Below are 13,594 nucleotides of genomic sequence, written 5' to 3' on the forward strand. Positions count from 1 at the left end.
AAGCAGCCAATGCTGACATGCCTTAAACCTGCATTCTTTGTAATGTCCAGCAGGGGGCGACTGTACAAACGTCTGGCCTCCTTTCTTCAGAGCTGCTGTAATTCTTCATGATTCAGACTCAACACGCTGCAGGAAACATTCATCAGAGCTTTGCTCTATTTAGACATGACATCATCATGACATCATCACAGCTGCTGCAGATGTGCAGAAGAGCAGCTCTGTGTTCGCAGCTCAAACGTGACGTCGTCACAGGACCTGGACCCGCAGCGCAGCAGAGCGCGGCGCAAGACGGTGCAGCAGAAATGGAGGAAGAGAAAACATACTTAGTCATCTGTTCATGTAAATCATTATTTTTAAATGAACGACACACACAGTATCAAAGCTGTGTGAAGAGTGTGTTCAGACGCAGATGGTACGAGGAGGGGCGGGTCTGACAGGTTATAAGCCAATGAGCACACTGCAGGTAATCATTAGAATGATTTATTGACCCAAACTGAGCCGTTCTCCCGTCAGCCTCCAGCAGAGCGACGGTTTCATTTGGTCTGATTTTGGTTTTCTGTGTTTGCTCTTTGCAGTAAAAACTGTTCATGCAAACATGTGAATGAGCTCAAGATAAGCAAATCACCTTAAATCTGCTCGCTGACAGGCCTGTGGGCAGAGTTGGTGCTGCTGTGAAACAACACTGTGACGGTTACAGGTGCTCGTTTTTCCCATGGGCCCCACCGCCACGTCCACGCCGTAATCCCGGGAATCAGTTATAGTCCAGATCCTGTTGTTTTGTCTAAACCGTCACCCAGAGAAGATTACTGCTGACACACACACACATAGACACACACATCATGCCCATATCATGGTCTAAACCAATCAGAAATAGTCAGGGGCGGGACCTCTCTGATGCCCAAGGTAAGATGTTCAGATATTGAGATGTTCAGGGGATAGGTTAATTGGATAATCCAAATTGTCACTAGGTGTGAATGTGAGCGTGAATGGTTGTCTGTCTCTGTGTGTTGGCCCTGCGACAGACAGGCGACCTGTCCAGGGCGTACCCCGCCTCTCGCCCTATGACAGCTGGGATAGGCTCCAGCGCCCCCCGCGACCCTGGAAAGGATAAGCGGAAGCGAATGGATGGATGTCTTGAGATATTTTAAGTTTAAATTTCAGCTCAGTGAAGCACTTTAAGCACAAGAACTTTTTCAGTGACGTGTTTTTTGGACTATAAGGTGCAGATTTCAAACTATCAGTCGCGCAGCAGAACATGAGAACAGAGCAGCTGTGAGAGAGTTGAACATGAATGAATCAATGGCACGAAGTGGAGGAAGCAAGAAGAGCCAAGTTTGACTGTTTTTATAGTCCGGTGCCCCAAAAAGACAGTAACGTATCTTTCTTGTAGAAATGAGCTCAAATAAAGAACTTTGTGTTGACAGATTGTTCATCATTCATCAATACTGTCTGTATGGGCAGCAATTTAAAAAAGTGAACATGTAAAGCTGAAGTGTTCAGTGATGCGGTTGAAAAATTTGGGAGAGAAAAAGTGCAACTGTGGGAAAACATTAGTCTCGAGCCCTGCAGCTCCCACTGCACCCACAGTCCACAGCAGCTTCTACACCAGCAGCTTCTACACCAGCAGCTTCTACACCAGCAGCTTCTACACCAGCTCCACCATCTAGAAACTTTCTTCTGCCTCCTTTTTCTTTCTGGTCGTTGCGCCGTAAGTCATGTTTTCTCTTCTCGCTGTCTCAGCTTCCACGAGCCTTTCATCGGAGGATCTTCCTCATGGTGCTGATCTCCTCCACCACACTGACGGAGTGATCATGTCCTGCACACCACTCAGTGGGGGTACACTGTGTCGCCATCCACCTGTCAGTCAGAGAGGCCACGCCCCTAATAATGTAAACATGAACCCTAATACAGGTGAGTTATCGAACACAGTTGCTATAGAAACCAGTTTTTGCATCAGGCTGTAAACGGCTTTATCTGAACTCTGCTGCCTCTGCTGGATGTCGGAGGAGCTGCAGGCTCTGACAGGAGGACGGTCACATGACAGCGCAGTCACATGACAGCCATGAGGACAGTTATTACACAAACATGGGCTCAGCTCCGTCCTCATGCATCTGCTCACTCTGAACAAACTCCTTCAGGCTGTAAAGTAACTGAGTAAAGTAGAAAGTTACTTGTGTGAGGCAGCTTTGCAGCATCAGGATCATGACCTCCGTGTTGCTCCATCACTCGGGTCTTTATGATGGAGCTGCTGGACTGAAGCCTCAGACCTGAGCTGGTGTCTGCTGACAGACGATCGTCGGGGCGTCTGCCACAGATCAGCTGAGCAGTTAGAGCCACGGTGAAAACGAGCCCTCGTTGGGAGCGCGCTGAAGCATTTACATGAGAATGTGAGTTATTTTGATCGGGCCTGCAGACATGCTGACTGTCAGCGTGTCGGGGGACGTCTGCAGAGCAAAGCGCTCGGGCGACGCCTCAAACAGCAGCTGCAGAAACGACTCAGAGTCTGTGAGGAGATAAGTAGCTCCGAGCAGCCGCAGTTACAAATGAAGTTATTTCTATATTTATAAAAGCTCCATCGTGGAGTTTATGTGTGCAGGATCAGCGAAAAGCTCGTCAAATCAGAGTCCAGGAGAACGGGCAGGGGTCACACACACGCTCTTTAGGAACACGACGACGCTTTCAGCATTTTATGGCTCAGAAAGTTCATCGAGTGGGAAAGTCATGGTCACAGGAAATCACCATAAACACACCAATAAACAAATATCAGTGTTTCAGTGTTTTGCAGAAGCTGTGAGTGAGCTTTAACCCTCATCCACAGCCTCACACGGCCAGCTGTGAACAACGGAAAACAGAGATTCAACATGAAAAAGCCTCAGAATTAAGAACTGAAACCATGAACAGATTTGAATTTTCAGAGTTTAAAATGTCTCAAATGCAGCTGAAGAAAGCAGCGACACAGCTCTGCAGAGATGCAGCTGTGAGATCAGAGCTGCGTCTGTTCCCCTGTCGCAGGGTCGAGCTGACGTCTGCTCACTGAGTCGTTTGTCAGCATTCGATCCTCCTGATCTGCCCCGGGGCAACAATTCAACCTGTTCTTATTCAAATCAGCCCCCTCCTCGCGCTCATGCCCCAGCAGCCAATCAGCTCGTACAGGGGGCGGGGCAGCAGGGTATAAGTGTCTCAGGTGAGCAGCAGGTGTATGGAGCAGACAGGTGCAGGCAGACCGGAAGAAGCAGCAGCATGGCGTCCTTTGTGCCAGAGCGTGGCCCGTCCCCCCCAGTCTGCAGACGCTCGCTCCCCCAGCAGGAGCTCCCGTCTCTGGCCCTCGACCCGTCCGACTTCAGCCTGTACGGCCCTCTGTCTCCACCTGCGCCCAGCCCGTCGGCGTGGCTCCAGCCGGCCCACAGTCGCAGCTTCGCCTCCAGCCTGGACCAGAGCTTCGCCGGAGGATGTGCACCGGGGCTGCCCCCGCCCTTCAGGGACTTCCACCCTTATCTCTACGGGCTCCAGAGGAGCATGTCCTGGTTCTCCCAGGACGACATGCTGAGCTTGGTCCGCCCGCCATACTCTTACTCTGCCCTCATCGCCATGGCAATAAAGAGCGCTCCAGAGCAGCGGCTGACCCTCAGCCAGATCTACCAGTACGTCTCGGACAACTTCCCCTTCTACAGCCGCAGCAAGGCCGGCTGGCAGAACTCCATCCGCCACAACCTGTCGCTCAACGACTGCTTCCAGAAAGTTCCCCGAGACGAGCGCGATCCAGGTGAGGCGAGCACACCTGAGCTCTGTTTGAGGCTCTGATTGGTCAGAGACAGGAAGATGTTTTTGTGCTTTGTTTCCAGTATAAACTCAGTTTGTCCATCCAGGTTTTGTCTGAAACAAGTCTGACAAAAGCCTGACGCTCGCGCTTTGATTAACCTTCCTCCTCCTCTTCGTCCCTGCAGGTAAAGGGAACTACTGGACTCTGGACCCGAACTGTGAGAAAATGTTCGACAACGGAAACTTCCGCCGCAAGAGGAAGAGGAAGAACGACTGCGAGACCAATGAGAAGAAATCTTCCTCCTCTTCCTCTCCGTCCTCCTCAGAGCCCAGCCCAAAAATTCCCAGTGTGCACAGCAGCAGCGGTTACAGCACAGAGCCGCCTCCTCTCTCAGACGCTGCGTCCAACCTCAACAGCTTCCTCTGCCACCTCCAGGACTCCCTCTTCCTCGCTCCTCCTCACTCCTCTGTACCTTACATGAAGTTACCAGAGCAGGCCTCCCCGTCGCCTCAGGGGTACACGTCGTCTTATTCGCCCGGCGCCGTGGTGCCGCAGTGGGACACCAGCTGCTCCTCTCCATCCTTCTACACCTCGCCGCCTCCTCTCTTCTCGTCCTCCCAGGCCACTCCTTTTAACTTCTGCCCGCTCCCTGACCCTCAGACTGGCTCGCCACCGCTCTACGCTGAGCTGCAGACGGCATCCTGTCCTCAGGTGGAGCTCCAGGAGATACAGCAGCTGCAGGCCCAGAGCCAGCCTCTGTTCTTGGGGGGCTTCAGTGACTCTCTGACCCTCGACTCGCTGGTCCTCCAGCACTGAAACAGACTTACCTGTCCGCCCTGAACAGTTTCTATTTATCTTTTTTATACTTTCACAATTTTAGGATAAGTGAGAAAACATGTAAATATAAGTGAATGTTGGTGTTTGGAATTAAAGAAAACATTTAAGTTTAAAACTATGTATTTGTTCAATGTCTCCAAACATGTCAATGAAACTTTTAACTGCACAAAAACAAAATTTGTAAAAAGTCACTTTTAAACCCAAAAAGATTCAAAAGATACCAAAAAGTAAAGAGAAGAAAAGACTGAAGTAAATAAGATTTAATCAGTGTCTTAATATTTTTAACTGTTAAAATAAAAATAAGCATAATTAAACTTCTACACTGCATTAAATTATAACTTATTACAGGTTATATTTAAATTATATGAACAAAAGCGGCTAAGTTTAGCTTTAGCATGAGTTTTGCTGCAGGCTTTTTTAAAACAATACTGACTAGCTAAACTTCATTACAGTGGATGTTTGCTATTTATACAAATTAAAAGGGGAAAATGAATAGCAACGCTTTATTTTAGCTTCTGCTGTTTTTGTGTAGCTAACATTGAATTGATATGAAGCTGATTAGCATCTCTGGGTAACTTTAGCTGCTAAGCTAGTTCTTTAGTTTTAGCGTGTGAGCAGCTGTCTTTGCATAACTTTAGCAATGAAATTAGCATTTAGCTTACAGCTTTTCAATTAGAATGTCTCTATAACATTAGCAGTGTAGCATAGCAGTGTAGCTAGCCCCGTTTTATAACTTTAGTTAATATTTATGTTAGCTGTACAGCTAGCATATTTAAATGATTTCTATGATTATGTTATCCAGTTTTAGCTGTAAAGATGGCCTCTTTCTATGAGTGTATAAGACGTTAGCATCTTTATGTAGTTTTAGCTTAAAAGTGTGTCTGTCTGTTTAAACAGCTGCTGCTTTATCAGCAGCTGTTTAAAATCTCACAGTTCTTGAGCAAAAGTCGTCCAGTAAGATTAAGACGAGTCTTTGAAGGTCTGTGGTCCTTTTGGGGTCTTTGGGAGTTTTTATAGGTTTCTGTTTGGGAGCAGTGTTGCCAACTCCTCAGTAAGGAAAATTGCTATTGGCTGTCCTAAATGACATCATTGCCTAATTTGCATAATTGCTCATGCCTATGTAATTGTAACAGACGCTGTAGGAGAGAGAAATAACATTGTGGAAGAGACATAAAGTGAGTAAAAACCACCCTAAAAGCATTTAGAATATATTTAAAACTACAAATTAAATTTCTTTTAGCAATTATTGTTTTTTTTAAATGTCACAATTCTAACCCTCCTCTTTTATCTGGACTTGGGACCGTGAACACCGGCAAAAGTGACCCGAAATAGGCGCTCTGGCGGAGTTACTTTCCGTGTGTGTGTGTGTGTGTGTGTGTCTTTTTAAGCTTGTGATCCATAAAAAGTAACAGTAAAAGGAGGCTTTGCAAGGACATCCGATTTCTAAGTTTGCAGTGATGGGAATGATGTATTTTAGTGCACGGATTTATTTTTGACAAAGAAAAATGTATATGAACCGCTGCTCCCACCATGCGTTACAGTCGGGGGGGCAGCAGCTTCGCTCATGCGCGATTCATTTGCAGTTTGTACGTGTAGGGGTGAATATCACCTGCTCTGACATCAGCTAGGGGGGACTGCTGAGTGAGGACTACCTGCTGCCTGTGAGCGCTTTGGCACGGCCGAGGTCCCCACGGCAGCACCCGCTGCTTGTTGAGAGTAAGAGCGATACATGCTTTCATGTTAAAAAGTCGTCATAAGTCTCCAATCACACCAGAAAAAGTCGCTGGATTTGTCGCTAGTTGCTTTTTAGAAAAAAAGCCGCTAAGGGGCTCTGAAAACTCGCTAAATATAGCGTCAAAGTCACTAAGTTGGCAACACTGTTTGGGAGTCTGTGTTAGCATTGGGGGTTTCTGTAGGTCTCCGTAAAGCACCCCTCCAACAGCCAAACCCATCTGTTCTCTGATTGGATTGTTAAATTTGTGATTGACATGACATTGACCAATCAGGTGAAAGGAAGAAAAATCGGGTCAAAATTAGTACTCGTAAGTTGAAATCCACACGCAGCCAGGAAACCTGAGCGCAGAGTTTTACTCGTAGTTTTTGCTTTGTAAGCAGAGCTTAACAAAAATATTTGTAACTCGTATAAATATTTTTTACAAACACACAAATTCTCCTCTGTAGCTGGTGCTTACCCGTACTTTGGTTTAGAACCACTAATAAAAATGTATAAACCTGTCACTGCATCCTGCTGATGTGCACAACTGACAGCACAACAATCATGAACTTCCACATCCAGCAGGGCTCGTGTTAGCAGCTCAGTACAAAAGTCCCATTGGAAATCTGCCATCTTTAGTCAGGATGCATGAAGGTCACAGTTACAGCTTCATGATGAACTTAATCAGAACAAACTGGAGGACGTGGTGTGTGACTGTTTATTCTTGTTTTGTAGTGAAAATAAATCAGCACAGGTTCAAATGTTGAGACAGGAAACTTCAGCATCAGCAGCAGGCTCAGCTGTGTATTTGACGTCTCTTCTAGGCAGAAAGGAAGCTCTGAATCAAAAAGCACGACTTCCTGACACAGAGCGGACTTTTAGGTTCTACAGGTCAAAGGTCAGGACTGCGTAAACCTGTTGCATCCGTGACTAAAGCTCAGACTGAGCTCTCCTGGGACAGCAGGATGCTACCATGGCGCTTACATTTAGCCCTGCACACAGTGTTATCCATGTGATGTGGTATCATTGTGAGTCAGTGAGCTGGGATCCCCACTGTGGCCAAAGTGCGCGCTCATAGAGTGTGTGTCATTGTAAGGTGATGTAATCAGGTACTAGTCCACTTAATAAGGTAGACTGTTGTTGTGATTTGGTGCTTTATAAATAAAACTGAACTGAATTGAATGTGCTCATAAACTTTCCCCAGGAGGACTTTCCTTCCTCCTCTGACATTCCTGACCTTTGACCCCACCGTCCTCCCGACACGTTTGAGCTGCTGTCGGGTTTACCTGCAGGGTGAAGTCTGAGCGCGCTCAGGAGTTACACTCTTAGTTTTAAAGCTTTTTCTGAGGCAGATTTCAAATATACGACATAAATGTAGAAATGACTGATCGTCATCACGCCGTCAGCGAACAGGGAGGGGCGATTTTAGCCCATTTTTGGGGGGTGCTGAAGCACTCCAAAAATGAATCAAAGCACCCCCAAAGATTTCTAACTTTTTTGGACAATATTTGCTGTTTGTGTGACACACTACTAAAAATATAAAAAGCATTCAGTACTTGTTTGAGACGTAACATTTTGACAACAAAAGTATAGATACCTAGATACCCCCCTCTCCCAAAATGGTTTGTTCCAGCTCGCCTCTCCCCCTGTTCTGGCTCTAGCACCGTTGCTGCCAGAGCGATGGTGGAGCGGAGGTGGAGTGCCTGGCTTAAAACAGGACATGTTAGCTGCATTTAACCTTCAGTTACTCTTTATATAGTTAGGTAGGAGTCAGACCATGTTTCTTTTTAGCTGAAAAACATTACACCAGGTAACCTGCAGTGTTGGAAACGTGTTTTCCAACGATGTTTGCTACCCTACAATCCGTCCTGCTCTGTAGTAAAATCAGCGATATTTGACCGTCCTGTTGCTCCCACTGAAATGTATACAGCCTATTTAAAATCTAAAATTTTAAATTGTCTGTAGCTTCTGTTGTTGCCACTGTCCTGTTTGAAATGGAAGGAGAGAAGCTGGTTATTTTGTCATATGTGCCGATATTAAACCCAGGAGCAACATTCAGGTAAAAGTGTAAGAACAAATGATCCATCAATAAAGGATAATGTTGGATCAGTGTTTCAATATTTATATCTTTTATTAGATGTTCATGTGGTTTGGTTATTTGCCTTTTGGTTGAAAGTACACTGAGAGAGGACTTTTTTTTATTAGTGTTCTTAATAGTATTTGTTTTTTCATATTAATGTAATTTTTTCATCTAATTGAATACAATCTATTTGTGTATGATTGTCAGTCCAAAGAGGGAGAGAGGAAAGAGGGAACGTGAGGAGAAAGTAGAAGGTCAGGAAGAACCAGGTAAGGAAACAGACAGGGAACAGTGACAGGCAAAACAGAAACTGTTAAACTGCTTGAGAGACTTGACCACCAAAATGTGATCGACAGATTTGCCAACCTCAAGGTGAGGCACACAGGTTAAAATAAAAGAAAAAATCTGCAGGGCCATAGCAGTATCTGCAGTACAGATATTTTCGTACATTGTACCACAGGCAAAGTTGCCTCCATTTTTATAATTTTTTTATCAATATTTTGTACATTTGTACATTTCAAGGACTCTATTTTTGGAGTGTATTTTTATGTATCTGTATTATATTAAACACACACATTAAAAGTGAATCTCTGTCCAAAAAAATGCTCTGTTTACTTTTTACTCACTATGAGCATCATTCATTATTCTCCCCCAGTAATTAAGGTTAGGATGTGTATTTTTTTTTTTTTAATTCCAGTCCATTCTTCTTTTGCATCATTTAAATAAACTTTATCAGATTTGATGGTTTTGTTACAGACTTTTCAAAAAAGTGTTTTGCTTTTCTTTCACAGATGTGGGGATTAAATTGTGTTAAAATGTAAAACAGTGATGTCATGTTGTGTGACGAGGACCCAGGCACAGAGAGACTTGATGAATTTAGGAATCTTATGATTTAATAAAGAAATTTGCAGACTTGCACAGAGATGGTAAAAATATGATGACTGATAACGGAGATGAAGACAACAGACGATGAGGACAGGGAGGAACAGGGGTTTAAATGCACCAAGGAGACAGTCAGAGGGAACTCGGGACGACTGGAGACATTTAAGGATGCAGGGACTGACAGAGACGGGGAAGAAGTCTCATCGTGACGTGTAAAGTTTATTTTGCCTGGCTGGGCAGCTCTCTGGGTGCTCAGCACCCCCAAAGCTCTGATCCTAGAATCGCCCCTGAGGCCGCGTTTGATTGGTGGACGAGGTGTAAGTGTGCCGCTTGTTTATACTTCACACATCCTCAGACTCACACACACACACACACACACACACACACACACACACACACACACACACAAACACACACACACACACACACACACACACACACACACACACACAGCGATCAGCTGCTGATAGCTTTCATCAGACTCTTATTGACACAACAGGAGGTGGAGGGCAAACGTGTGCCGTCTGTTTGCCGCCACAGGCCTCATCCATGCAGCGTGTGGGGGCAAAACACCCCCCCAGTCATCCCCATTAAAACCACAGCATTTGCATCTGAGACTGAGAGGAGGAGGAGGAGGAGGGTGGTGCTGAATGATCTCAGCTGGCAGGATGACTGAAGCCCCGAGCTACGACTCAGTGATGAGTCTGCAGCTCCTCCAGTGCCTCACTGTGATTATTGATTATTGATGAGCGACACGTTTACAATAAAGACTGTGTTTGATGACACACTTTGAATACAGACTCACACAAACACACACACACACACACACAGACTCACACACACACACACACACAGACTCACACACACACAGACTCACACACACACACACACACACAGACTCACACACACACAGACTCACACACACACACACACACACACACACACAGACACACACACACACACACACACAGACTCACACACACACACACACACACAGACTCAACGCGGTTATGAAAACCATGGCATGTACATAAACAGAGTCATTACAGAAACCTGACCTTTGACCTCTGCCACATCCAGCTTCGACTTCATTATCCTCCAATCAGAGGTCCCCTGAAACAGCAGGTCCCAGCGTGGAGGTCAAAGGTCAGACTGCAGGGAGCAGACTACAGGTGAGGCTGCGCTGTGAGGACACCCGGACAGGTCGGTGGTCTGTGGCAGCGCTAACACATCAGCCGGTAACCCCGGGCAAGAACGCAGGCTGGACCGAACCCGGGACCTCAGTTCTGTGAGGCGACAGAGCCACCGCTGTCCCCCTGTGTCCGGTCCAACCAGCATCCTCCTCCAGAGTCCGGACATGCATGTGATCATCCTGATCAGCTGCCCCGGCACACGCAGGGATAAACACGTGAGCCTCCTCAGCAGAGGCCGCAGCTCGCAGCCTGTCGTGGTCCTGGACCGGCATCCTGTCCTCCTCCACCTCAGACTCCCTGCTCCCTGACGTCCCGGCTCCCTCCCTGAGTGAGGAGCAGCTGTGGACAGTGAAGCTCACGTCTACAGAGGACATCCTGTGAGCGTGAGGCGAGCTCATCGGTCCACACCTCTGTGGTCGCAGCAGGGGCCGTCACAGTGTCAGACAGAGGCCATGTCCACACCAATGCGTTTAAAAATGTTTTCTCTGCGTTTTGCCTCCCGTCAGCACTGAGGTGGCGTGTTACGTCAAGGGAAACGCAGCGTTTTGGAGACGCTGTCCAAAGCGGATACATTTGAAAACGCCGTTTCTGCATCGCAGTGTGGACTGTGTAACCGCAGGTGTTCGGAAACAATGATGCACTTCAGTCATGTGACCAATAAGGCAGCAGAGGCCGTTACACAGCAGCTGTTTTGTCTGACAGCCCTGTTACAGATGAATATCAGTCTGTACGTGCTCCTCATAGCTTTTCTTTAAATTCTTTAATTCTCACTCGCTTTTGCAACTTTGTCCTTTTGTGTTACTCGCAGCAACAACTCCACCTCATTGTTAGTCCATTTACAAAACTCGCTGCTTTTCCTCGACGTTGTGCTGCGGCGTTTCAAAGAGCCGGAAAGTAGATAAGCGGCAGACGATAATGAGCCTCACGCATGCGCAGCACGGGGACGTTTCAGTGTGGATGAACAGCTGTTCGACTGAAGACGACAGTGTGGACGTCTCCACAGTCAGGCTGTGTAGCTCCAGTCACACTGGTTCAAGTCCAGTTTAAACCTGCTCCAGGTGATGTGTTTATCCGTTACCGTGGTGATTTACAGGTCGTACTGGATGAAACATGTTTGTGCAGATCGACCTTCACGGAGGCTCCAAAACGAGAGTCTGAGCTTCATACGGCGGTGTCCATCGTTTATTTACAGCAGGTGTCAATGGTGGCTCCGCGCTGACAGACAGCGTTTGTGCAGCGATGCGAGCTTCATTTATTTGATCTTCATGCAAAGTTACTTTCTACACGAGGACACGCTGAGATGATCTCATGTACTTTCAGGGTTAAAGGTCATCTTAACCTGTGCCTGTCTAACGCTCACAGCATCAGGTCGTCGCTGTGTTCGAACTGTTGGAGCAGCTGTAAGTGCAGCCGAGGATCTGCTAACAGGTTTCTGCTGATCTCTATCCTCCCCCCCGCCTCCTCCTCCCCCTCCTCACCTGTTTGTCCTCCTGATGTCTCGGCTGTGATGTGTATAAACTCCTGTCAACACTCAGCCCGAGGCCACAGAAACTTTCCACTGCTCAGGTCTGTGATGGTTTTGGATCCTCTCAGGGTCACTGGGTGATGGTGGTGGGTTTACAGCACCAGTGCTTCTGGGTACGTAGGGTTGCTGGTACGAGTCTTTGGCTGGTCTTGGCTTTGAGGCTTTCTGATCTTCAGTGTTATGAAACGAAACTTTAGCATGCAGCCCTGAGCCTTCCTCTGAGGACGTGTCTGGAGACCTGGTGGATATAAACACATTAACACACCAAATACGAGAGGGTCTACTCGTCACTCAGAGGTCTCACTTGTCTGTGTGTCTTGTTTCCTAAAGGTCTGGGAGGGTCAGATGTCCTTACAGACCAATCATAGCACTGTACGGGTCCTTGAAGTGTTCTAAGAGAACAAAGGTCCTACAGTAGTTTGGATATGAAGTTACGGGGAGCAGATTTCTCCATGGGCTCATTCAGACGTTTCACCCGTCTCCAAATGATCCAGTGAAGATCAATCAAATCACTTAAAACCTAACAGAGGTTCTAGTGAACAGCAGCGGGTCAGCTGAGACTTGTTCTCTTGTTCGGGGTCTGTGATCCAGATTTGACTGAAGGCTGAAGAAAAGATTTTAAATGGAGCAGATTTGAGTGTTTTGGGTTTCTGCAGGTTTCACTAGTTTGAGTTGAAATGTGCTCAGACGGACGAGCTTCTGATCTGAAAACAAACTGTCGCTGCTCTGAAAGCTGTCAGCAGGTGAGTCTCCCTGATGGTTGGGGGAGGAGCCGATGTGGTTTCACTTTAACGGACGTGAAATGAAGGATAGGGGTCGCCCTGAATAAAGCTGTCAGGATACCAGCATGACGAGCTGCCCGCCAGCTCACCTTCAACTGTTTCAGCGCATCATCATCATCATCATCATCATCATCATCTTTATTTAGCACTTTAAACACGTGCTGTTCACTAAATATTCAGATTACATAAGAAAAAGTAAAATAATGAATAATTTAATGAAAAGAGAAACTAAGTCTCTCTGAGGCCAACAGCCAAAGAATGAAAATGGCTTTAACACATCTTTGAAGTGGACAGTGAAGGCACCGCTCTAACGTGCAGAGCGGGGTTATTCCATCATTTAGGAGCCACCATAGAAAAGCCCCGCCCCCTCTGAGCGTCCTCCAGGAGCAGCTGGTCAGCTGACCTGAGAGACCGACAGGATGTGTGGGGATGAAGAAGCTCAGAGAGGCGAGACTGAGGGACAGAGACAGAGGGACAGAGGGGGCAGAGGGGACAGAGGGACAGAGGGGACAGAGACAGAGGGGACAGAGGGGCAGAGGGGACAGAGGGACAGAGGGGACAGAGGGGACAGAGACAGAGGGGACAGAGGGGACAGAGGGAACAGAGGGGGCAGAGGGGGCAGAGGGACAGAGGGACAGAGGGGACAGAGGGAACAGAGGGGGCAGAGGGGGCAGAGGGACAGAGGGACAGAGGGACAGAGAGGACAGAGGGACAGAGGGGCAGAGGGACAGAGGGACAGAGAGGACAGAGGGACAGAGGGGCAGAGGGACAGAGGGACAGAGGGGACAGAGGGACAGAGGGGACAGAGGGGACAGAGGGAC

General features: G+C 47.3%; 1 protein-coding gene across 1 annotated transcript; it reads left to right on the forward strand.

The window, feature by feature from the left end:
* The first annotated feature begins 1,139 nt into the window (after positions 1-1,139).
* Positions 1,140-4,661, forward strand: LOC100693567 (forkhead box protein I2-like). The gene is made up of 2 exons (XM_005461788.4): positions 1,140-3,763; positions 3,945-4,661. Exons 1-2 carry the CDS (start codon positions 3,241-3,243, stop codon positions 4,574-4,576), a joined length of 1,155 nt encoding a protein of 384 aa, XP_005461845.3. The 5' UTR covers positions 1,140-3,240; the 3' UTR covers positions 4,577-4,661.
* The last annotated feature ends 8,933 nt before the right edge of the window (positions 4,662-13,594 follow it).

Source organism: Oreochromis niloticus, linkage group LG10, assembly GCF_001858045.2.
Source record: "Oreochromis niloticus isolate F11D_XX linkage group LG10, O_niloticus_UMD_NMBU, whole genome shotgun sequence".
NCBI classification, from domain to species: domain Eukaryota; kingdom Metazoa; phylum Chordata; class Actinopteri; order Cichliformes; family Cichlidae; genus Oreochromis; species Oreochromis niloticus.

Coding starts and splice junctions, on each gene's coding strand:
- LOC100693567 (XM_005461788.4), top strand. CDS start 3,241: ATGGCGTCCTTTGTGCCAGAGCGTGGCCCGTCCCCCCCAGTCTGCAGA. Junction 3,764..3,944: donor CCGAGACGAGCGCGATCCAG/GTGAGGCGAGCA, acceptor TCGTCCCTGCAG/GTAAAGGGAACTACTGGACT.